The following is a 25,599-nucleotide window of genomic DNA, read 5'->3' as shown; positions in this document are numbered from 1 at the left end:
GCCTTGAAAAATCCTTTGGTACATCCATTAAGCATCACCAAATAAAAAGGGGATGAAACAACATTAAAAATAATACTCCTCCACTTTTCTGAAAAACCCAATCTACGCAGGATCTCTAGGAGAAAGTTCTGGTTAACACATTCATATGCTTTGAGCATATCTATTTTCAACATAACGTTTCCCCCTTGCACTTTCCTATTGATGCCTTGAACCAACTCCTGAGCCAAAGAAATGTTCTCAAAAATATTTCTACTTAGAATAAACACAGCCTGTTCCAAAGATATAATTTCATTCAATATTGGTACCAAACGACGAGCCATAATCTTCGACATTATTTTATAAACAATTGAACAAAGACTGATGGGATGAAACTGATCAAACCCTACAGGTTCATCCACCTTTGGAATTAAGACCAAGTTGGTAGCCCCAAAAAAAAGTAGAAATGGGTTGCCCTTCAAACAAATCCGTAGCCATCGCCAAAAGATCATCTTTAATAATATCCCAAGCCAGCATATTTCTATCTGCAGGAATAGACCATAAAGATTGCATGACCTCCTCCAAAGAGGGGGCTGCACATAAGGCCTCATTCTCCTCCATAGAAACCACCGGTTGGATTAGCTCCATTTCACCCATATTTCTTTCAATCTGCATCACTGAGAGGAGCTCCTGAAAAAATGACACTGCCCCTCATGTACCGCATCACTCGACTCCAACATGCTGCCATTATCTAGCCGCATCCTCTGAATTGGTTTGCTCTTTCTCTTGATCCGTAAGGAGGCATGAAAAAAATTTGTATTGGAATCCCCTTTAGCAAGCCATTTAACTCTAGATTTTTTACAAGCTAAAACTTCCTCTCGATGCACGCATTGAATGTGTTCTTGTTTACAAGACAACAACTCTAGTTCCGCCTGAGACGAAAAATTACTAGCAAGACTTACCTCCAAATCAACAATACGGTCCTCTAGCATTTTTAGTTCCACCTCAACTTGACCAATCACCCCCTGGTTCCACGACCTCAACGCCCGTTTGATTAACTTCAACTTCTTACTAATTCGGAACATAGCACACCCTTCAATTTTGGAACTCCAACCCAACTGCACTAGAGGAATAAATTCCTCATGGGAGCCCCACGTACAAAGAAACATGAAGGGTCGGGCAACTGACACCACATCTCTACCCAGCTTCACCAACATCGGAGCATGATCTGAGGAGGTTCGCGGCAAATACGACATCGACACATCCCCAAAACAGTTCAAAAATTGCAAATTCACTATGATACGATCCAACCGAGCCCAAATTCGTCTGCCCCCTAGCCTCCCATTACACCAAGACAACCGATTACTGTCGTACGGAAGATCAACCAAAGCACACTCATGAATGCAATCATTAAACTCCCTCTTCGCACAAGAGGCTTGCAACAGCCCACCCACCTTTTCGCTATCATCTCGGATTATATTGAAATCCCCCCCAATGAACCAAGGGAGTCCACAAGAATTTTGTCCCTTCAAAAAATCCCAAAGCTCCAATCTTTTGGCTCGAAAACAGCTAGCATAAACAAAGGTAGCAAGCACCCGACAACTTCCATGAACAAACCACCCACGCATAGCTTGATCCGACATTGAAAGCAGCTCAAACTCTAATTCTTCCGCCCAAAAAAGTCAAATTTTTCCACCCACTTCAGCATTTAAAACGGCATCTTCATCCATCGTGCCCATTTACTACATTTATTTGAATCGAAAAACGGTTCTAGTATGGCCACCACGGAAGGGCGACTTCTATTCAAAATACACCAAAGTCTATTTTTTGATGAAAGAATGTCCCTAATATTCCAGGTAAGGATATACATCAAAAAAGTTAACGATAGATTTTTCTTTTCTTACCCCTTTCACTTTTTTCAATGGAACATGCATATTGGGATTAGAATCAAAGGACTTTGCAGCTAATTCATTCAATTCCTCCTCAGACTTGCCCTCTGACCCAGTCTTGCACCCAGCGCCCACATTTTTCAGATCCTCCCCCTCTAAAAAATCTCTGTCGCCCAAACCCCCTAATTCAAACTCCAACGCTTCATCCACTAATCGCAATGAGCTCCGAGGTTCTGAATTTTCAATCAATTCCTGGCCCTCCTCATCCGAGTCCGCCTCTGTTACCTCAAACCAATTTGCATGCTTATTTGAAGGTGATTGTTGCGCAGTATCGTGGCAATCCACACCCGCTACAAACACATCCGTCCAAACGCACCAGACCGCCGAAGGCTCTGTTCTGCACTCTTCCATACATGTATCAAAATCCACCCCTTCCTTCGAAACAAACCAAATACCGTGAGGATCCCCATTAACTTCTGCCCGTTGCTCCCGTATAGAGTCCAAAATAACCTCTCGGCGAGATTTCGAAGACTCCCCAACAGCCTTAGTAGTAACTGGAATGGCAGGATCACTCTCACGGTGCCCTACCTCCTTCCACGTATTTTTCACATTAGTTTTCTTCCCCTCACCCTGACCGAAAACCGTCTTCTCTTTTTTCTTTGGTCCTATACGCTCTCGTCTAGAACACCTAGCCTCTAGGTGACCTTGCTTCCTACAGAAAGCACAGAAGGATGGAGTGGAATCAAAGATAACCTCTTGAAAATGGCTCGTCACAAGCCCTAGTGGACCCAACCAGAAATAATTCCTCAAAGGTTGGGAAACATCAACCTCCACACATATGCACGCAGCCTCAGGACGAGTCACACACGCCGTAGCATTATCGCGCATCAAGAATTGACCAAATCCATTCCCAATATAACATCGACTCCTGAAAATAATTAGGAGGCAAACCTGGCAATGTTAGCCAGATAGGAACCCATGGAGAATCATCGTCTTCCACATACTTCGGAGTCCAATGAAAAACTCGAAAGGGACTGCCATGTATTTCAGAATTTCCTCGAGCCATTATGCTGATAAAGTCCTCCTTGGCCATCCGAACCAATACATTATGTGGGTTATGCAATTGTCCAATCACCGAAATTGACTGGAGCCCCCACTGATTTTTAATATAAGCACAAATATGATCCAGTGAAGGTTGACAACGAAGGAACTTTAGAACCACTGAGAATCAAAACGGCTCAATGGATTGTTGGATCTCCGCTTTCGAAAACATAAAAAACATCTTGCCATCCTAAAACCGAGGTTCACGCAGAGGAAGAGCAACGTCTGGCAATAGCTGCGGTTTCGCAGCCACTACGTCCACAAAGCCTTGCCCAACCTGTCCCACTAAAGGGAAACGTGTGTCCCGTCCGCCCAGATCAGTCCCCCTCCCCTCATCCGTGATCCCTCCACCGCCCTGCCCTACCAACGGCGGCATAGGGCTGGCGGCTAACACCATGCAGAACCTTACTCGCTCCTCAACGCTAGAGAGCAAAAATTCTCCTTTCCACGTCAGCCCTTTCTCCTGTTATGTATTCTTTAGTATTCAATAAAATGAGTTAAAGTTTTATATTGGATCTCTTACCTGGTGCTAGTCAATGCATTAGTAGGACTCCTAACCCTATGGGAAGGTGTTGTTGCAATTAGACTGTCCTTAATGAACTGTGCTGGAATCTGAGGCATGGGTGGGGGAATTACGAGTCTTAATTTTATAAGGCCCAATTGCTTTGACAGCGTTTGAGTGGATTGACTTAAGTTTCTTAAAGGTCATTTTCTGTTCGTTATTAGCATATGCTCAGACTACTGCCGATAACAACCAAACTTTTTATTGTACATGGCTTATATAATTTCCAGAAAAAGCTTCTCATTTGGTGTTTCCTATTCTATGTCAACTGTGGTTAATCCTGATTTTCTATGCAACTTTGTAAGAAAATGATGAATTTAAATCTTTGCTCAACATTGCACTTATTTTTTTTCCCAAGTCTAGGTGTTTGTTGGCTCTTGTTGGATGGACCCTTCAAAACTAAAACCAAAATCTTCAAAATAGAGAAGGGCGGGCAGGGCATTTGCAAGGGCCTACCTGTCTTCCCAATCCAAATGGATGTGAAAGGGCCCTATCAAGCAAAGTCCATAATAAGCATCTTTATTATGTATATATGTATGCCTTGATTCAGGGTGGGGCTGCCCTTCCTCTTGCTAATCTGGTCATTTCCGAACGAGTGTTTCCCGCCCACATTCAATTCAATGGAGGACTTCTTGACTCTTGCAATCCTCTGCCCCTTTAGCAATTATAGCCCCCTTTCTCTAATAATAAAGGCTATGAAGAAAGGCTTCCATTTTCATCCTTGGTTGGGAGCTTTCAGGCCCCTCTCAATCTTGCTAATAGTTGAGAAGGGGGGAAGAACTGGGTTGCAGAGAGCGGGGAACCAGCCCTATGCCAATGCAGTTGCTTGAGGTTCTTGCAAGTAAAATTTCTTGTACCCGGTAGATTCAAATTTCTGAATCCTTTTTGCTTTTTTTCTTGCCCCCTATTCGCTTACAGACCAAGCGGGCTGGCCTCAACAAGAGAAGCTGTATCCCCATGAGGAAAGAGTCCCATAGGCTCAAACTCTGTTAAATTAAAATTCTGATTCCTCCAGTTGAGCTGTAAAATTCTATTTTGAACCACTCGAGTGCAGCTGTCAACTTGCCATTTTCCAAATCAGTGTATCTGGATGAACCTGCAACTCTGGTGGAAAAGTTCCACCTTAGTTCTTTAGTAAATCAGCTATGACTATACACTAAAGGTAAAGTACATTTTCATGAAAAGTTGAACAAGTAACGACAATGAGAAGTGAATAAAAAAATACTGGATTGACTATAATGGGCAGGGCAGCTACTGCCATTTCTACCTAGAATGATTATTTTTTAGATGACATTTTTTTTATATAATATAATTTTACTAGTGAGCAAAAGGTGCAACCAAGAACACCAGAAATAGAAACACCTATGTAGACATTGTAGAGAGAGTAATAAAAAAAAAAAAAAAAAACTGGAATGATTCATGACTCCTGTCATCCAAAGACAAAATGATCTGGTGAAGAAATCCTTTAGCTCCTCATATCCTTCTCACTATTCTTGAAGCTACGGGCAGTCCTCTACCTCCATATGCACCACACCAAGCAAATTGGGACCCCCTTTCACAATGTTTTCTATGATAGTTGCCAAACTAACCGTTTCATTAACAAACAGGTCCCCTACCTGTCTCGACATTACTCAATTTGACCTGAGTGGGCAGAGAACAGTTGTATAATGTATAATTTTCCCAAGAAATTATGGCTATCTATTTTATGTAGATATTAGCTTTATTATTTGTTGGCTTTCATATTTAGTACAAATTAATGTGCTTTCGTGTACAATGCAGTACAAATTAATGTGATTTCGTGTACAATATTATAAGTTAGAAGTACTGCTTTTGAACCAGAGGCTATTCTTGAATTTGTTGTACTTCTGATTCATACAAGAAGTATGTGCACCATCTTCTGTTATGCTTGGTTCATGGTTAAGCTGTTGATGTATAATTAGCATGTAATTGATATTAACCACTCATCCTTTGACATGCATCCTTTTTTCCCTTATTTGTGTCAGAAGATGGAATTGTTTCTTATCTGGTTCAACTTGTTAACATAAAATATTATTGCATTGGTACAGCTGAAACTGTAATATACAGAATATTTTACTACGTAAATAGAGCTGGGAATGGTCATCTTAGCCTCAGGGAGTTGAAACGTGGAAACTTAATTGATGCAATGCAACATGCAGATGAAGAAGAGGACATCAACAAAGTTTGGAGGTATAAAAAATGAAGGCCACCTTCAAATAAAGATAACTAGTGGCTAAATAGGGAACTGATGTTTATTACATTTCACACACCCAGGAATTTGTTTTTGGAACCATGCTGAGTGAATCTATTGTCAAAATTTTAACACTCTTATCCTCTGTATATCACACTTCTCAGGTACTTCTCTTATGAACATTTCTATGTTATATACTGCAAGTTTTGGGAGCTGGATACGGATCATGATTTTTTGATCGACAAGGAGAACCTTATCAGATATGGTAACCATGCGCTTACCTACCGGATTGTTGATAGAATATTTTCTCAGGTTTGTATCAGTTGGGTGTTACTTTAGATCAGTTTACCTGCCGTTCAGAGGAAGAAATTTCTTCCATTGAATGATTCTAATTATGATTTCACTCTCTTTTATATTATCTATCCAATTGCTCTCTCTCTCTCTCTATCGATATTATATGTATGTGTAAATTGATTATATGAACACTCACTTTTGCTGTTCTTTAATACTTCTCAGGTTGCAAGGAAGTTCACTAGTAAGGTTGAGGGTAAGATGGGGTATGAAGATTTTGTGTACTTCATACTGTCTGAGGAAGATAAATCATCTGAACCTAGTCTTGAGTATTGGTATGTCTGGACATCTTATTTGTGTTATACATCACTTTCGTTGCTTCTCATAATTTCGATATGTTTGATACGACTATTACACTTTTGTAATGTCCACCCTAAACTATCTAATTTGACATGTTGCATCCTCAAGCTACCTAAAAGTTATTATGTTCACCTTTTTATGACCAGTTAGATGAGCTAAAACCATAGGCCAGATGGCACCATCTTAATGGCAGGTTGTAATTGAAGGTGCTCATTACTACTTTCTAGTAATTTGAGAATGCAATGTATCAAAATTGCAAGTTTTGGATGCACATAGAAAAATGGTGATAGTTTTGGGGGGCAAAGTGAAATATGGTCAATCTCATTTTCTTTTAGAGATGAGGGGGAAAATATATCTTACATTCTTAAATGGCCATCCCTTTTTGCAATGTGGACCCAAACTTTGTCTTTTTAGGCATTGCATCTTTAAGCTATCACTTATCATCAACTAGTACCTTGATGAGGACATCTCCTATTAATGTTTTATTTATTTTATTAATGTCTTGTCTATTTTATTTAGGGTTGTATTACTTTACTATTTAAAGACATCTTCTATTTTGTTATTTTATGAATGTGTTATTTTATTTCATTTAGGGTTTGTATTGCCCTACTACTTAAAAGACTTGTAAGGAACATTGGAAGGTAATTTTTTGAATGAAGAGAAAAGAGTAGCGCCACAGCCGCCTCCTTCCAACCCCTCTCTTGCTTTCTTCTTCTTGCTTTCTTCTCTTCTGGTTCCTTTTCTTCTCTATTTCTTATTACTCTGCTTCTATCTCTTGTTCTCACTTCTATTCTACATCATATTGGTATCAAGAGCCGGTTCTATTGTTTTCTCAAACAATAGATTAATTTCCAAACCCATCCACCTGAGTTCCCTTCGATCCAAGCCAAAACAAAACCCATTGACCTTCGCTCAGACCTTGCTGAAAACCACCAAGTGAGACTGCTGAAAATCTTCAGAAACCACCGCACCTTCTTGAGCAGACCATCCCGATAAAGCAAACCACACCCTGTTTCGGTCCCTCCCTCCGACTTCCTTCCCATCGTTACCCAGTTCTATAATTTTTCCTTGTGATTTTTCGGCCCTTGCCGAGTCGGCAGTGACCTTCAACCACAGCTCAGCTCCCCTTCGAGACAGACCTCACCGAAACTACCAAATCAGAGACAGACGACGCCGGAAACATGAAATCTCAACTCCGATCCTTCTCCCTCCAGCAGACGTCTCTCCCTCTTTCGGTCTCTCCTCTCGCTCGCGAGTTTATTTTTCTCCCAGTGTAGAAATAGCCAGAACAACAAGTGCAGCAAAACGAAAGAAAGGGTCGGGTACACCATTAAGGGGTTTCATCGACTGTGTACAGTTCTCAACGAGTAAAGGGAGTTTTACTATCTCTTTTTTTTGGTTTTACACTATCGGCTTGTTTTGAAAATGTATTAATTGTTTCTATGTGCTGCTGTTACCATAGTGAATTTAGCCAAACCCGCATTTGCTACGGCCAAATTTATTCAACACTTAGATTTTGTTTTACTTCCTATTTCTTGTGTTCCCATTCTCACTCCCATAGCCCGAACCTTTACTTTTCATCTTTGCATTGATTGTCCTTCCAAAAAAAAAAAAAAAAAAAAATCTTCTTAAAACAAAAATATCAGCATTGCTATGTGATTGGATTTGTTCGATTAGCATTTGACCATTGCTTTGTTATTTTAAACATCAGCATTATTTGTTTGCTGTATCTTGGATTTACTTAATCCCAAAAAAAAAAAAAAAATAATTATTATTTTGCTTAGTTGATATTTTCATGGCTTGCACTTATTGTTCATTGATCTCTTCGTTGCACCTCATTTAGCTAGTGTTGTGTTGCATGCAATTGCGTAGTGGTCGTCTTGTCACCTCTAGTTCTAGTACCTTTACCATGGATCCGTCCCAATTTGATGCCCTCACTCGACAATTAGCTCAACTAGCCAGTGACCAACAATATGTACAAACTCAATTAGCAGCTGTCCAAACTGAGATGGCTACTACTCGTGAGGAGAATAGGGTCCTAGCTGCTAGGTTGAACAATTTTGAGGAACCCCCTCATTCGTCTGACAACTCTGAAGTGCCCCATAATAGACATTATCGTCGTCGACGAGGTAATCGACAACATGTCAGACATGATTGTGGGGGTAGGGATTATGATCGTGAGCGAGAACGAGACCATTAAGGTACTCAGTCTCCTACTCGCCATGAAGAGCGCTTATTCAGAAATATTAAGCTAGAGGCCCCTACTTTTGATGGTTGCCTAGATCCTCGAGATTTTACTCAATGGATTAGGGATATGGATCGTTTCTTTACCTGGTATAGAGTCCCTGAGGATCGGAGAGTTCAATTTGCTAGTCTGAAATTAACTGGCACTGCCCAACTCTTTTGGGAAAGTGTAGAGGATTTCCTTGAGAGGCGTCATGCGCCTCTTGTTGGGAGTTGGGAAGAAATGAAACATTGTCTTCAAGAGAAGTACTTGCCCCAATCTTACAGGGGTAATTTGCTAGACCAATGGAATGCCCTTACACAGGTCAATCGGCCAGTGACTGAGTATGTCACTCAATTTGATGAATTCCGAATGCGATGTCATATTGTTGAGGATGAGGCCATGACTTTGAGTAGGTTTAGACAAGGCCTAAAAGATGATCTTAGGCGCGAGCTTGTCCTTCGGGGTGTCGCTACACTTGACCACGCATACTCTTTAGTCCGAGACTATGAGTCGGTTATGAGGACTCCGTATGGAAGGCATGGTGACCACCGCCCTCCCATCACCCCAGCACCCACTCTTTCCCCTAAGTCTCTCTTAGGGCCTCCACCATCTAATGTTTCCCCCGCCTGGGAAAATAAGGATAAAGGCCCTGAAATTCCCAGGACTTCCTCCCGCTTGCAGTGCTTCAAATGTAAGGGTTTTGGCCACATTTCTTCCAATTGTCCTAGTCGAACCCTAGTCATTGAGGAACTTGAGGGTATAGTTGATGAACCGTTAGAAGATCAAGTCTATGAGCCTAAACTTGAGGAGTTTGATGATTTAGGTGATGATGAGGATACCTTCTTAGGTTGTATCCGAACCCTTCCTGTGGATCTAGGTTCTGTACCCCTTGCTCCCGACACACCCCGATTAAGTGTTGTACGTTGTACCCTTACTCAACCCAAAGGTGCTGATGATTGGCGTCGTCATGCCATCTTTCATACTTATATCAAAATCAATGATAAGGGTTGTAAAATCATTGTGGATAGTGGGAGTTGCATTAACGTGGTTTCTATGGCTACTGTGTCCCGTCTTGAGTTGCAACCAGTGCCTCACCCTCAGCCGTATAGTGTCTCTTGGGTTGATACTTCTTCCATAGCTGTGAAAGAGCGTTGTCTGGTGCCTATCCAGTTCCTAGAATATAAGGATCGTATATGGTGTGACGTCATTCCTATGGATGTCGGTCATGTCATTCTTGGCAGGCCTTGGTTATTCGACTTAGATGTGACCATCCATGGTCGATCCAATTCATGTTCGTTTTTGTTTAATGGAAAGAAGATTCATCTTAACCCTTTATCCCCAAAACTTGTTGGCTCACAGCAAACAAAGAAAATTGTGGAACGAAAAGGGCTAAATATCATTAACTCTACAGAGTTTGAGCGTGCACTCATGGGTGCTTCTGTTGTGTTTGCTGTGGTTATTATGGAGGTTCCATTGGAGTCTCCAATAGTGGCCCCTGATGAGAGGCCCAGTCATTTTTTCAGGAGTTTCGGGATGTCTTTCTTGAAGACCTCCCTGACCACTTACCCCCTCTACGAGATATTCAACCTGCCATAGATCTTGTCCTAGGAGCGTCCCTTCCAAACTTGCCTCATTATAGGATGAATCCCACTGAGCATGCTGAACTCCAAAGGCAAGTGGGTGATCTTCTTCACAAAGGCTTTATCCGTGAGAGTTTAAGTCCTTGTGTAGTTCCTGCTCTTTTGACTCTTAAGAAAGATGGTTCTTAGAGGATGTGTATTGATAGTCGTGCCATTAATAGGATCACAGTGAAATATCGATTTCCCATCCCTAGGCTTGATGATGTGTTGGATATGATGGTTGGTGCCACGATATTTTCTAAGATTGATTTAAAGAGTGGGTATCACCAAATTAGGATTCGCCAGGGTGATGAGTGGAAAACTGCCTTCAAGACGAAGGATGGCCTTAATGAGTGGTTGGTCATGCCTTTTGGACTAACCAATGCCCCAAGTACTTTTATGAGAGTGATGACACAAGCCCTTCGGCCTTTCATGGGCAAGTTCCTCGTCATCTACTTTGATGACATTCTCGTTTACAGTAAGACTAAGGAACAACATCTAGATCATCTCACACAGGTTTGTTCCACCCTTCGTGAAACAAATCTGTATGCTAATGTGGAGAAATGCTCTTTCTTCACCAATCGAGTTGTCTTCCTAGGATTCATTGTGTCTTCTACTGGAGTATCTGCTGACCCCACAAAGATTTAGGCCATTGTTGGTTGGCCTGAGCCCAAGACTATACATGATATCAGGAGTTTTCATGGTCTGGCTACCTTTTATCGTTGTTTTATTAAGGGGTTTAGCACAATCATAGCTCCTATCACGGAGTGCATGAAGAGGGGAGAATTTCAGTGGACATCGGAAGCGGCTAAGGCTTTTAAGTTAGTCAAGAAGCGAATGACGGAAGCTCTTGTCATGCGACTTCCTAATTTCTTCAAGGTTTTTGAGGTCGAGTGTGATGCCTCAGGGGTAGGAATAGGTGGAGTTCTTAGCCAGGAACGCCACCCTGTTGCTTATTTCAGTGAGAAGTTAAATGATGCCAAACAACGGTACTCTACCTATGATAAGGAACTGTACGCGGTTGTGCAAGCTTTGCGCTATTGGCGCCATTATTTGTTACCTCAGGAGTTTGTTCTTTATTCAGACCATGAGGCCCTCCGCTACCTTAATTCCCAGAAAAGATTGAATTCTAGGCATGGCCGTTGGGTTGAATATTTGCAGGCTTATTCTTTTGCTTTAAAGCATAGGAAGGGTGTCGAGAACCAAGCAGCTGATGCCTTGAGCCGCCGCATCTCCCTTTTGTCTATCATGAATGTCAAGGTCATAGGTTTTGAAAGACTTAAGGAAGAGTATGAGTCTTGTCCTGATTTTAGGGATACTTTTCTTGCTTTGCAAAGCGGGCAGTCGGATGCCACTGATGGTTTCTGTCTGGAGGCTGGTTATCTTTTTAAAACCAATAAGTTGTGCATCCCTCGAACTTCAGTTAGGGACTTTATAGTTTGGGAAGTTCATGCCAGAGGCTTGGCTGGACATTTTGGACGTGATAAGACCATAGAAGAGATTGAACGTCAATTCTATTGGCCCAGCTTGAAGAGAGATGTGGCTAAGATAGTTAGCACTTGTAACACTTGTCAATTAGCCAAACAAAAGCGACAGAATACTGGTCTCTACACACCCCTTCCTGTCCCTAGTTGTCCTTGGCAAGACGTTAGTATGGATTTTGTGTTGGAACTTCCACGCACTCTGAAGAAGTATGATTCTATTTTTGTTGTAGTGGACCGTTTCTCGAAAATGGCTCACTTTATCCCTTGTAGCAAAACTTCAGATGCATCTAAGGTCGCTAGGTTGTACTTTAATGAGATTGTCAAGTTGTATGGTCTTCCTAAGACTATTGTTTCAGATAGGGATGTTCGTTTCACAAGTCATTTTTGGAGAACCTTATGGCATATGGTTGGCACTAAATTGAAATTCTCCACTGTTTCCCACCCCCAGACAGATGGTCAAATTGAAGTTGTTAACCGCAGTCTCGGCAACTTATTAAGATGTCTGGTCTAGGAAAATCTTAGGAATTGGGATTTGATCCTCCCTACAGCTCAGATTGCATATAACAGTTCTGTGAATCGGTCTATAGGTATGAGTCCCTTTGAAGTTGTTCATGGCTACAAACCTAGGAAGCCTTTAGACCTTATTCCCACGTCTCCTCATGCTAATGTGTTTGTGTCAGCTGAGGCATTTGTTCAACATCTTCATGACTTGCATATTGAGATCAATAAACAACTTGAGGCCAGTAATGCATCATATAAACTTCGAGCTGATTTGCATAAACGACATGTTGAATTTAAGGTTGGAGATTATGTTATGATCCGAATTAGACCGAAACGGCGTCCACCTGGATCCGCCTCCAAATTGCAAGCACGTAGTGCTGGTTCTTTTAAAATTTTAAAGCGTGTTGGTCCAAATGCATATATTATTGATCTTCCATCACATTTTGGTTACCACTCTACTTTCAATGTTGAGGACTTAGTTGCTTACAAAGGTCATTTCAATCCCTCCAGTGATCCTTTTATGCCTCCATCTGTGAACCCTGACCCTGAACCTTTTGTCACTCCTAATCCACTACCATCTATCACAACACACAAAGATAAAATTGATACTATTCTAGATGAACAGATTGTGTTGACCAATGATGGAGAGGTTCAGCATTTCCTTGTTCGTTGGGTCGATCGACCAGATTTTGACTGTACATGGATTCCGAGAGAGACACTCCAGCAGCTTGATCCAGATTTATTGGAGCTTTATCGGAGCCAGCAGGATCTTCCTTTGCCCGGGTCACCAGCCACCTGTTCTAGAGAAGTGGGTAGGGACACCAGACTTAGGCCTCTACTCACACGTGTTTATGGCCGTCAGAAGAAGCGTGCTCAACCACTTAGCTTATGGTTGGGTGATTGATTGCAGCCTTAGTGTGACTCGTCAACTCGACATAGTCGAGCTTTTCCACCCCGGGAGAGTTGATGAGGACATCTCCTATTAATGTTTTATTTATTTTATTAATGTCTTGTCTATTTTATTTAGGGTTGTATTACTTTACTATTTAAAGACATCTTCTATTTTGTTATTTTATGAATGTGTTATTTATTTCATTTAGGGTTTGTATTGCCCTACTACTTAAAGACTTGTAAAGAACATTGGAAGGTAATTTTTTGAATGAAGAGAAAAGAGTAGCGCCACAGCCGCCTTCTTCCAACCCCTCTCTTGCTTTCTTCTCTTCTGGTTCCTTTTCTTCTCTTCCGGTTCCTTTTCTTCTCTATTTCTTATTACTCTGCTTCTATCTCTTGTTCTCACTTCTATTCTACATCATACCCTCTATCCAATTTTGTATCAAAGTAACAGAAAATGGCATATATGGTTGGCATGGGCCGTATTTAAGGTAGGGATGTAATCAGTTGGGTTTGGTTGGGGTTTCTCATTCTTTTAGAATTGAACCAATTTGATCAGTTCACAAATATTGTGCCCAGATGTCGAGAGGTAACTCCTTCAAACCGACTCAATTCGGTTTGATTCAGGATGGTATGGTTCGGTTTTTCAGGTTATTTGGTTTAATGATTTTTGTATTGGGTCTTAATGGATTGGGTTGGTTTTTGGCCTAAATTATATAGTAGACATAACAAATATATATATATATATATTTTTTTTTTTATAATTAAACGATTATGTTAATAAGAATAGGCATAGCCCAAGTACACAAGATGGTATACAAGAGGTAACACTTATCTAGGAGGGGGAAATGGAAATAAGAAAATCATGAAGATCGAGGCCATTAAAATCAACAGCTTTGGCCCATAAAAGCAAAGTTCTAACAAAAAATAATCTCAGCTCCTCTAATGTGCGCTCCTTGTCTTCAAACGTTCATGCATTACGCTCCATACACACCACAGAATACAAATAGGTACCATCTTCCATGTAGCTATAATTTGTGGAAGACCGCCTAGATTTGTCCTACTAGCCAAAAACTGAACCACTGTAGCATGCATAACCCAAGCTAGCTCTACCCGTCAGAATATATCGTCCCATAAAGCTCTGGCAACCTGACAATGCAAGAGGAGATGATCCACAGTCTCGCTACTATTCTTACACATACAACACCAGTCCATTATAATCACCCTGAGTTTCCGCAAGTTAGCCATCATCAAAATCTTGCCCAGGGAAGCTGTTTAAGCAAAAAATGCCGCTTTGGGAGGTGTTTTATTTCTCCAAATCATTCTCCATGAAAAGTGGTTGTTCGGCAATTGTATGAGAGGCTTATAGAAAGAGCAAATTGAGAATAGACCTTTACCTACGGGTACCCACCACAATGTGTCAACTCTTTGAGAGCTCGAGTTTATGGAGGACAAAGAGTCTAAAAAAGCCCTCAAAGTTGTCAACTTCCCAATCTTGGGTCGCCCTAGTAAAGCTCACATTCCATTGGAATAGTCCCTAGATATCTCCATGAGTTTCGCCATTGAAGCTTTTTTCTCACCTGCAATCCGAAAGACTGAAGGAAATGAGTCCTTAAGGGCATTTTCACCACACCATAAGTTGTGCCAGAATTTTATTCATGAGCCATCCCCCGACACAAGTCGAGTGTAACGGGCAAACACCCCCCATCCTTGTCTAATATGCCTTCACACTCCCACTCCATGCGCCCCTTGTACCTCTCTAGTGCTCCACCTCCCCCACATACCTCCATATTTACATTCAATCATTGACTTCCATAAAACTTCCGGTTCATGATTATATTGCTACAACCATTTCCCAAGAAGGGCCCGATTGACGACCTTTAGATTTCTAATGCCCAACCCACCAGAAGAAATTAGGGAAAATACCTTATCCCACTTAACCAAGTTGAATTTGAATTCATCCCCTTGACCACCCCAGAGGAAATCTAGATGAAGTTTCTCAATATGGGTTGCCACACTCACTGGAATTGGGAATAACGATAAAAAGTAAGTTGGTAAATTTGACAGAGTGCTCTTGATTAAAGTGATCTTGCCGCCTTTCGACAAGTACAATCTCTTCCAGCTTGCCAATCTACGTTCAATCTTCTCAATTACTGTATCCCAGATGGTTATAGCCCTTGAGGCGGCCCCTAGAAGAAGACCAAGGTAATTCATGGGGAGAGAGGAAACCTTACATCAAAGAGTGTCGGCTAGCTGCCAGATGTTGCGAACATTACCAACTATAACCAACTCTGACTTGGCTAAGTTCACTTTCAAACCAGAGACAACCTCAAAACAGAGAAGAAGTGCCCGATCCTGGCTTTGTTCTGCCTCACAAAATATTAGAGTATCATCTGCGAAGTGGGAAATGTTAAGAGAATCACCGACTGAAAAACCAGCCACATGGCCTCCATTCACCAAGGCCGAGATCATTTTACTGAGCGCCTCCATGACAATGACAAACAGGAGTGGGGATAAAGGATCTCTTTGTCTTAACCCACAGGAGCTGTTGAAAAAACCCGCCGGACTATCATTCACCAAAACTGAGAACATCGCTGTTGATATGCACCATTTGATGCATGAGCTTCATCTCTCCCCAAAGCCACACCTCTAAAGCAAGTAAAGTAGGAACTCCCAATTAACATGATCGTATACCTTCTCCATATCCAGCTTACATAAGACACTCGAGTTGCCTGATTTGAATCTACTATCTAGGCATTCGTTGGCAATGAGAACTGAATCTAGAATTTGCCAGCCCCTTACACATGTATTTTGGGGTTTCATAATGATCCGCCCCAAAACCTCCCCAAGGCGATTTTGAAGCACCTTGGAAAGAATCTTATACACCCCATTTACAAGCCTAATGGGTTGATAGTCCTTCACCTCCAATGCCCCAATCTTCTTGGAAATGAGCGCAATGAAAGTGGCGCTGAGACTTCTCAATTTTTCCAACTGAGTAAAATTCCTAGAACTGCATGAGGTCATCCTTCACCACATCCCAACATGATTAAAAAAATCCCATAGAAAAACTATCTGGACCAGATGCTTTGTCTTTGACCATCCTTCTCACCACCCCATGAACCTCTGTCTCCTTGAACAGCCTCTCCAACCAAGAAACATGCTGGTGGTCTATGGATTCAAAGGCTAGTCCATGAAGCTTGGGGCCTCCACTCCACTTGTTTGGAAAGCAAATGTTCAATGAAACCAGCTATATGTTCTTGAATCACAGGGGCCTCTATGCGGACATCACCATCTATGTTCAACACGGGCGGAACTATGTTGTAGGTAGCCCCCCCAAAAATTTTAAAAATTAGTCTTAAATATTATATAATTATAATTTTAAGTGTAAATATTCTTAAAATATTTAAGATTGCCCCTTCAACACTCAAACACACAGTATATCACTCAAATATCTTTAAGTCCATTAACATAATAGTCTTGATTTGACATCTCTATCTCTCTTTATTTGCCTTTGGTGTTCATTGTGCGGTTTGTTTAGTTTCATATCAATAATATTATATAAGATTTTCTTGTCTTTCTGAGCTTACATATATAGTTACACGATTTTTTTTTTTTTTCATTTGGGTCATTCTCGACTTCATTAAATTTCTTGCCTATCACTTGTACATAATCTTCCTTTACAACCTTTGAGATGTTTTTAACCACATATTAATCAGTTAACTAGCTAGAAGTTTTAAGAGAGTTTATCTAATAGTTAAAACAAATCTAGAAGATTCTTGCATATGAGATGTAGCAAATTTATCTAGCTAGATGATTGATGAGACGTTTCTAGAGAGATAGAGAGTATGTGAAGAATTCATTTTCTTTTGTGAAGAATTTATTAGTTATTCACATGTTTTTTTTTTGTTCACTTATTAATAGTAATACAATTATACAATACAAAATCTAACGACTTTTATATTATTAAATACTTTTTTAGGTTTATTCTTAATCTATAATTTTTTCTTAAAACTTAGAAAAATATGAGTAAATCGAGAAAAATTGTATAATTTTATGACGTATGATTATTTTTTTATATAGTCACGTGTAAAAAGTACATATTATTTATGCTGACACATACCGCACACTTTACCGATCGCCTCCCTAGACACCAAATCCTAGTTCCCCCCTGGTTCAACATCTCTATGGTATTAGTTCTCTCCTATGAGAATTGGCCACTCTATGAAAGAACTTTGTGTTTCGATCTCCTTTCAACAACAATGCTTGTGATTTTTGGCGTCAAGAGATCTCCTCCAACAAGGTAACCCTCTCTAATTCTAATGTCAACTCAGTCTTTTGAGAGCTTTTTTCCATAGGGAGAACCCGACCCTCCTGTACCCACTCTACCTCTTATAACTCCGCCACCATGGACTTCTTACGTTCAGCTATATCACCAAAGGATTGGGCATTCCAAAGGTTTAAATCTTTTAGTTTGCCCGTAAAAATGAAACTAGGGGTGCCATGAATTTGGTATGAGGACCACCATTGTCTGACCCTCTCGACAAAACCTTCTGTTTTCAACCACATTTCCAAATTTAAAATACCGAGTCCCTCCTTGAATACCACCACAATCCAACAAGATGAGAAAATGATCTTAATAGAGGCGAGGAAGTCTCTTTTGGCATAGCTCCAGATAATGCGTTTCCCACTCTGAGGAGACTAAAAATATGTCTAGTCGAGACCACGTTTGATTGTTAGACCACGGTGAAGTTCTTCCCATAAGAGGAATGTCCACATGGCCCAGCTCGAACATACACTCTGAGAATTCCATCATTGCTGGCTGCAACCTGCTTTCTCCCGAACGTTCATTTGGGAATCTTATAAAGTTGAAATCTCTTCCGATGCACCATGGCAGGTCACACCACCTATGAACACCAGCTAATTCATCCCATAAATACAAGCAAAAGCCCACCTGAAATTATCTTTTACACTCTTAAAGGAGCATGCCACTGTATTCCCCGATGTACTACTCCATTTTCTCCACCATCCTTCAATCCCACATAACTAATACTCCTCCGGAGGCTCCCACTGATGCAAGGTAAGTCCAATCCACATATGGACAACTCCTTAAGTTATGAGCAATACTTCTTGAAAGGACTTTCAATATAGTTTCTTGTAGGCACACAATGTTCGCCTTCTACCCACGAAGCAAGTTTTTTATCCAAAGTCGCTTATTGGCCTCATTAAGCCCTCGAACATTCCAGGATATGATTTTGGGCTTCATAAAGAGAATGCTGGCCCCTTCCCTTTTGATCTTTCTCTACTTGAGCTTCCCTCGTAGTTAATAGACCAAGTTAACCTCTTTAGCGCTCTCTATTTTTTTTTTATCCTGATTTCTGAATCCGATCGCATCTCGCTTCCGTGGCAGTACACAAAGCCATGAACTGCTACTAAAACCTAATTATTCAAGCCCCACACAGTGTTGGATTTCCAACACATTATGTAAAACCCAATCAGAAGCTCGAAACTGACCTAGTAGCAGCAGATAATTTAGGGGTGTGGGCGCCCCTACCATGTCAATCACATCCCAACTCGCCCCCTGCTACTCCTCCAACTCTCACATCTCCCCTTAGCAAAGGGGGACCTACAATCCTCCTGAAGGAAACCTTGCGTCTGCGAAGGACATGCAATGCTCTTGAGGGCCCTACATCGTCACCCCCAACACTTCCAACCTTTGTACACAACTCTCAAGTCCCCTCATCCTGTTGAAAATCCTTCGCCGGCATGGGTACCATCCGAAAACCCACCGTCGGCGTTGACTATCCATGTTGTGTCGGAGATCCTACACTTGGCGGTGAGGGGACATTGGATAACATTCCTGGTTCAGCTGTTGTTAGCCTCTGTCCACACCTTGGCACACAAAATGCGTGAGAAACCCCTTGAGAGCCCTTTGCTGGTGAGCGAACCACATGAAGATCTACTATCGGCATTGTCTATCCATTTTGTGCCGGAGATCTAACACTCAGTGGTGAAGGAACGTCGGAAACCATTTCTGGTTATGTTGCCTTCTACGCCTCCACCGTCGACTTCACGACCAGCCTCCGCCAGCGGTTTCTTGGTCGGACCCAAGTTTGTCGAAGCTTTCTTTGGCGAGTTTGTTTGGTTCCTGCCGGTGGAAGGCCCTGCATCACATGGGTTGGGCTCATTCCCAACCCCTTTTTTTCTCCACATGACCTGGGTCCCGAGTGTGTCCTTGCCGATGTTTTGCCCCATGGGCTAAGGCTCAAATGGGCGGCCCAGTCTTTGTCCAGCCTTCAATTGCCCTTCAGCTTGCAGCAACCCTGTGGATCCATTTGCCTCCAAGCCCATACGATTAGCACTATATTTATTAGGCCAATTGCCTCCAAGCCTAGGTGCAAGTCATATTGCTCCTCAACACACCGTATTAATAAATCTGCCTTCTCCTGCAATGCATTCAGATGGGATTTTACGTCCAAAAGTGTTTTGTGCATGCCATCCTCTGCCAAACCAGCAGGTTGCCTGCCACCACCTCCTTTCCATTTTGTACTTGTTGTACCCACTATATGGGGAAGTTTTCCAGTCCCATAGCCGTTGTTGGGTCTTACGGTGTCTCCTCTCAGAGCTGCCATAGCACCCCTAACTCCATCCTTGTTCCGCTCACAAGACTGCAATGGCGCCACTATTTGCACCAAGGCCTCCTTGTATGATCGCGTTTGTTGTTGATCCACCACTACCATTGGCCTTAGAGCTACCCCATCTCTGGGACCCCTCTTATTTCCTCCTTGTTCTGCAAACTCCCACAGCGCCTCCGCCATCCTCCTCCATTCCTGACCCTCCCTCCCTTCTGATATAAAAATAAAGCTATGTATACGACCACCACCGTACTCCACTAAAACCATGTATCGGCCACGGGCATTGGAATACCTCTGTGCAATGAAACTTCTGTTCCCCTCCCTTGCCGTGGTGTAAAAATCCTTCTTTTCGCTGTTCAGACAAACCTCCATTGTTTTGGCAAGCCACTGCACTGTGGTCATCCCCAGCCTCATCTCTTGCACTACCTTCCAGCTCCTCTCAATGATAAACATGGAGCTTCCATCCTTCGTCAACAAAAAACTTTTGGTTCTATGACTTTCCATGCAAATCACACCTAAATCTCGAATAGTCGAACCTTAATCTCGCCGTTAATACCTCCATTCATCGTTGAAAAGTATCTCGGTTGTATGGAGAGAAAAAATAGTAGAGAGAGAGAGAGATGTTTTAAGCTAACAAATAAATTTAAAGTCCAACTATTTTTTTGTCTTGGTTTTTTTATCACCCAAATATCATTTTCAACCAAATATGCAAGTATCAATGATTTATTTTGTAGTGCACAAATCACAAGAAACCTGCCAAGAAAAAAAAAGATAACAACCGATATAATATTTCTATTTGATGCATCATGCATAACAAGGAAACTAAGTATGTTTCATAACCAACATACCATTCCAAGATGTTTGTCCCACGATTAAAATTACAAACATACTTAAATGAACAAATCTAGCTACTACAATACAACCGGTGCACAAAACACCTTTCAATCATTAAATGAACTTTGTTGCACAATATGACTCTCAACAGGACCACAATTGACAGAAACAAGAGATATCATCTAAATTACATGAAATTTAAAATTTTAAATGATTGTACATTTTTCGGATGGTTAAAATTAATTTAAAGTGTACAAATTTGGCTCACCTCAATCATCTCTAGCTTCAAAAATTAGATTGGGTTCCAAATAAGCCTAAATGAAGCTTTCTACCATAATTGTGGACAACCTACGACGGAGAGGATCAAGAACGCCAAACCAGACTGTGAAAGACTGGTTAGTTTGATTTTGCTGATTTTCTTTACAAACCTATTCAGAGGTGAAATGATGAAAATAACATACCATTTAAACAGCTAAAATAATTTTAAAACTTTGAAGAATAGAAAAATAAAAACAAGGTAGCGCAGATCCACTCTTCCCTGCAGCCTCCCAATATTATGCAGCTCGTCTTTAGTTTGTCATGAACATATTTTATTTTTTATTTTTTGGTCCAAACTCAACTAGAAGCAAGACAATAGAGATTGAATTCATTTCTTTTTGAACTTGTCATTAATATGCGTATCAGACATTTCTGCCATGGATGACTTTAATCTGCTATTCTTTGATATCCATACAGACTATTTATGTGATCCGGAATGCTCTAGTTTTGACATTATATTGTCTTTTCCAGGTTCAAATGCATTGATCTGGATGGAAATGGGATTCTCACACGGAATGAACTGCAATTCTTTTATGAGGAGCAGTTGCATCGAATGGAATGCATGGCCCAGGAGCCTGTGCTCTTTGAGGATATATTGTGCCAAATAATTGACATGATTGGACCTGAGGTTCACCTTCTCTTTTGTGCTTCTGGCTGTTTTTGTTTCCTTTACTCAATTCTTTTTAGAAAAAGGTACTTTTAATGGTAATTGATGTATCATATAAATTGGTAACTTACTTTTTTCGAGTGAATTGATGTTGGATGTCCAGAAAACATTTTTTTTTTCTTTTTTCTGGTAAATTCCTAAAGGATAAAAATAAAACTCATAAACTACAACCCTAGTCTTAAACACGCTTTCAAACCTTAACTTGTAACATCTCACCCCTAAAATTGAACATTTTATTGCGAAGTTTCCCCCAAGTCAAATTGGGTGCTTATTGTTCTCCACTAAGAGGTTGGTGACCATGGGAGCAAGGACAATGACTCCCAAGGCAAGCCATTGATTTTTTTTTTTTTTTTTTCAAAAGATTTTTTCTTGAGATAATTTTTATGGTATATGGGAGTAATTTCATCATTTGACCCCCATTTGATGCCCCAATCTGGCCGAAAGGGCAACACGTAACAAATGGTTGGTTTGGAGATGAGTTATAATGATTCATTGTTTGAAGGTGTGTTTGAGACTGAATAATAGTTTGTTGGGATCTTTTGTAATTTACCCTTTTGTTTTCATTTCTTTTCTTTTGGACTAAATAAGGAGTCTAGAAGCATAGTTTACCCTTTTGTATGAAACGTCGAAACTGGTCCTTTGACAAGGTTATTAATAGCAAATGTTAGTATGAAACTGGTCCTTTGATGAGATTACTTTCCAACTCAGTTGGCTAATAGTAGCAAATATTTCTTGAATCTTCCTACAAAGACATCATCAATTAAAGATTAGTCTGTTGTTTTTTACTCCGAGTTTTCGTGCTTGCAGAATGAGAGCTATATCACACTACGTGACCTGAAAGGGTGTAAACTTTCAGGAAGTGTATTCAATATCCTTTTTAACCTTAATAAGTTTATGGCCTTTGAAACTCGTGATCCATTTCTCATTCGCCAGGTACTTGAAATGCTTCTATTTCTTAATCATTGTTTGATGACATTACATGGGAAAAAAAAGTGGTATGCTGCTGCTTGCCATTGTTGGTGACAGAATGATGTTGTGCTTTGAGCAGGAACGTGAAAATCCAACATTGACAGAATGGGATCGCTTTGCACATAGAGAATATATTAGACTTTCGATGGAGGAAGATGTTGAAGATGCCTCCAATGGGAGTGCAGAAGTCTGGGATGAATCACTTGAGGCTCCTTTCTGAGTTAAGTTTGGTAGCCTACTTCAGTGTCTGTGATTATAGTTCCTATTCTTTTCTTCTTCGTTGGCCATTTTCTTTTCTAATATATATCTTGTGATGCCCCCTACTCCTAGTTGGTTATTAGACGGGCTGTCAAGATGTCGGGATACGTAACACTGGGGTTACACATCCATTGTAATAAATGCATGCATGCATGCATGCAACCTAGCATGTTACTAAGCAATATGAAACTCGCAGCAGATAGATAAGTCTTTAGCTTGTTCATATACCAGAAATTTTAAAGCACCATAATGTCAGGAGAATACCATAAGTCACCATAACGCAGCAGAGAGATCAGGCCCCGTTTGAATTCAGAGATAAGTTGAGATGAGTTGAGATGGTTTTAGATGAGTTGAATAAAATGTTGTTAGAATATTATTTTTTAATATTATTATTGTTTTGGAATTTGGAAAAGTTGTAATGATGAGATGAGTTGACAATCCAAACCGGGGCGAAGTCTTTAGCTTGTTCAGAATGCCTTTCACTGCACAAAGATCATTCATCAACTCAGATATTATATAAAGCTTTTACTCATTGTGTAGGTCAACCTGAGTTGACTGAATGAACCTAGCATGGATTGGAGGATCATATCCACCTGAGATTCTGCATTGATCTTTGCACCCAAGATCTCCAATTCATTTAGGTGAGAAAATCATTTTTAAAAACAATTCTGAATGAAAATGGAGTCTGTTTGCACAATATGGTGACACGTCAGTGAAGGTTTTTATCCCACAAGTTGGTGATGGATAGAGGGATTCCAAGTGTATGATTTGTGCACAAATGGTCTCTATTTATAGACCAGAATGCACTATGTGGCGCCTCGTTCCTTAGCAAGGGACCTGGCAAGGATCCGTGGTGCCAAGGGTGCCAACCAAACGGTCAACACTAGGGTTTGGTCGAGTTAGGTGTGCCTCATCTAGTTGGAAGTGCACGTGTGAGGTTAGAGATGTAGAATCGCAGCGGAAAAGATAAAGGTCTAGTCGGTAAACTAAGACCTTGTATTTCCAGAACTCCATCACATCATAGAACAAATAATGTCATTCCTCATTAATTCCATCCTTATAAATATACATGCATCCCAAATACTTTGTTCATTGCCTAAAGGGTGGCAGACCAAATACAAGCAGTCGCCCATTTTGATAGAAATAAGTACCATTACCTTTGCAATGCCACTACCGTCTTTACTGTTGTCAATCTTCACCACCCTAGCCGTCATCTCCACCAGCCCCAGCACCATAACCTAATACAACCACCCGACCACCACTGCAATGATCTTCAGTTCCATTGTCCCTCACTGCTATGAACTACATAACACCACATGGCCACTATTACATTATCATTGACATCATGATTACTACTATAATCTTTTAATTTTCATTCAAAACAGTAGAAGAGTGATGAAAATCTTAATTCCATCAATTTAAATGCTTCTCTTCAATATATTATATTTGTTGTTTCTCAGTACAGGTCTTGCCAAGGAAGCTCCGGATTCTTGTAAATTGGCCATCCGTCAAACTGTTGAATTCATGTATCAGTTCTTGAATGGGCTGTGCAGATACTATCGACCACATCAGGCAGAAATTGTTTGCGTGGATTTATGGAATGGGTTTTTGATGCGCCAGAAGTGAGTGTTCAGATCCCACTGCATTGAATTGACATACAATGAGAGTTACAAAGGAACCTCCCTTTACACCATTCAAAACTCTCTCCTGGAGGTGTGAGTATATAATGCCAGATTGAAGTAATTCGGAGCATTTAGTATATTTGATTATTTTTCCTTTTTCGATTATCTTTGTAAGATATAATTTTATGTCTTCCTTGTCTATTTAATCCCTTTTTGAGTTACTGAATCGTTATTATAATTTATGTGCTTTTGGAAATTTTGGCTTAAATTCTCCTCATTTGTCAATTTGATTCTAGTTTCTGTTCCTTGATATGAATAAGATGTCATCAATGTCTTCATTAACGCCCTATGTCTCTGAATAAACTAGCTTCTGCTCGAAAATGAACCAATGGCATTGTTGCGTTTTTTTGTTCTGGTGGATGACATGACTTTTGCGACAGCTTGGCAAGTAGCAAGCCACTAGCCTCAATACTCTTTTTATCTTTTTTCTTTTTTCATTTCACTTCTAGCCATTTTCATAGAGTTGAAGAGGGATGGGAAAAAAAAAAAAAAAAAATTACCTCCGAAGGTGTAATGAACCCTCCAGTGAAGGAAACATTAATATAGAAGATAAAGGAGATCAAGAACAAGGGAGAGATAATACTAGATGACTAACAATTATGCAAGAGATAACAATAAAGAAGATGATGATATTGGTTATGCCTTCGGGTAATCGAGTTCTCCAATTCCTTCCAAAGAAAATACAAACTGTTTCAGCAATAATTTTCCAGATCCCCAAACAAGAACCCTCTTTCCTCTTCGGAAGATTGATGACTTAATTTGGCAGCAACTAAGGGCATGAGCCAATTTTAACTCACATTAACTGGGTCCATAGGCACTAAACTACTTTAACAACTCAAAATAAAAATAAAAGATAACAATTCAGTAGGAGCCCATCAAGTCCAGTCCAATTTAATTGGATTCATAACAGAAGGGTCTTAGGTTTCTAGCTCCAAAATCATAATTGCACTAAAAATTTTATTTCATGACGAAAGCTCCATTGACTAAATATTGCAATTGACTCCGTAAAATATCTATAAAGAATGACATATAATATATACAGTTTACTTTCTCCAACTTAATTTCCTTGTGTATCAAATTTAATATTTTGATTATTTTTTTACTCAGAGAATCACATTCTATAGAATAA

The 25,599-nt window shown here is 40.5% G+C and overlaps 1 protein-coding gene across 7 annotated transcripts in view; it reads left to right on the top strand.

Annotated features, from left to right (window-relative positions):
• Nucleotides 1–24,720, top strand: part of LOC121241865 (serine/threonine protein phosphatase 2A regulatory subunit B''beta-like) — a 42,524-nt gene extending 17,804 nt beyond the window's left edge. For 3 of the 7 annotated variants that reach the window (XM_041139720.1, XM_041139719.1, XM_041139721.1), the window contains 7 exons: nt 5,595–5,736; nt 5,902–6,049; nt 6,254–6,363; nt 21,366–21,522; nt 22,369–22,494; nt 22,610–22,750; nt 24,254–24,720. In XM_041139720.1, coding sequence (XP_040995654.1) covers nt 5,595–5,736; nt 5,902–6,049; nt 6,254–6,363; nt 21,366–21,522; nt 22,369–22,494; nt 22,610–22,750 — 824 coding nt within the window. In that variant the 3' untranslated portion in view covers nt 24,254–24,720. Of the gene's footprint in view, nt 1–5,594; nt 5,737–5,901; nt 6,050–6,253; nt 6,364–21,365; nt 21,523–22,368; nt 22,495–22,609; nt 22,751–23,328; nt 23,430–24,248 lie in introns of all 7 variants that reach the window. The other 4 variants (XR_005935826.1, XR_005935825.1, XR_005935824.1 and 1 more) reach the window with 3 other exon arrangements.
• The last annotated feature ends 879 nt before the right edge of the window (nt 24,721–25,599 follow it).

Source organism: Juglans microcarpa x Juglans regia, chromosome 8D, assembly GCF_004785595.1.
Source record: "Juglans microcarpa x Juglans regia isolate MS1-56 chromosome 8D, Jm3101_v1.0, whole genome shotgun sequence".
NCBI classification, from domain to species: Eukaryota; Viridiplantae; Streptophyta; class Magnoliopsida; order Fagales; family Juglandaceae; genus Juglans; species Juglans microcarpa x Juglans regia.
This window is presented reverse-complemented; position numbering and strand designations above follow the sequence as displayed.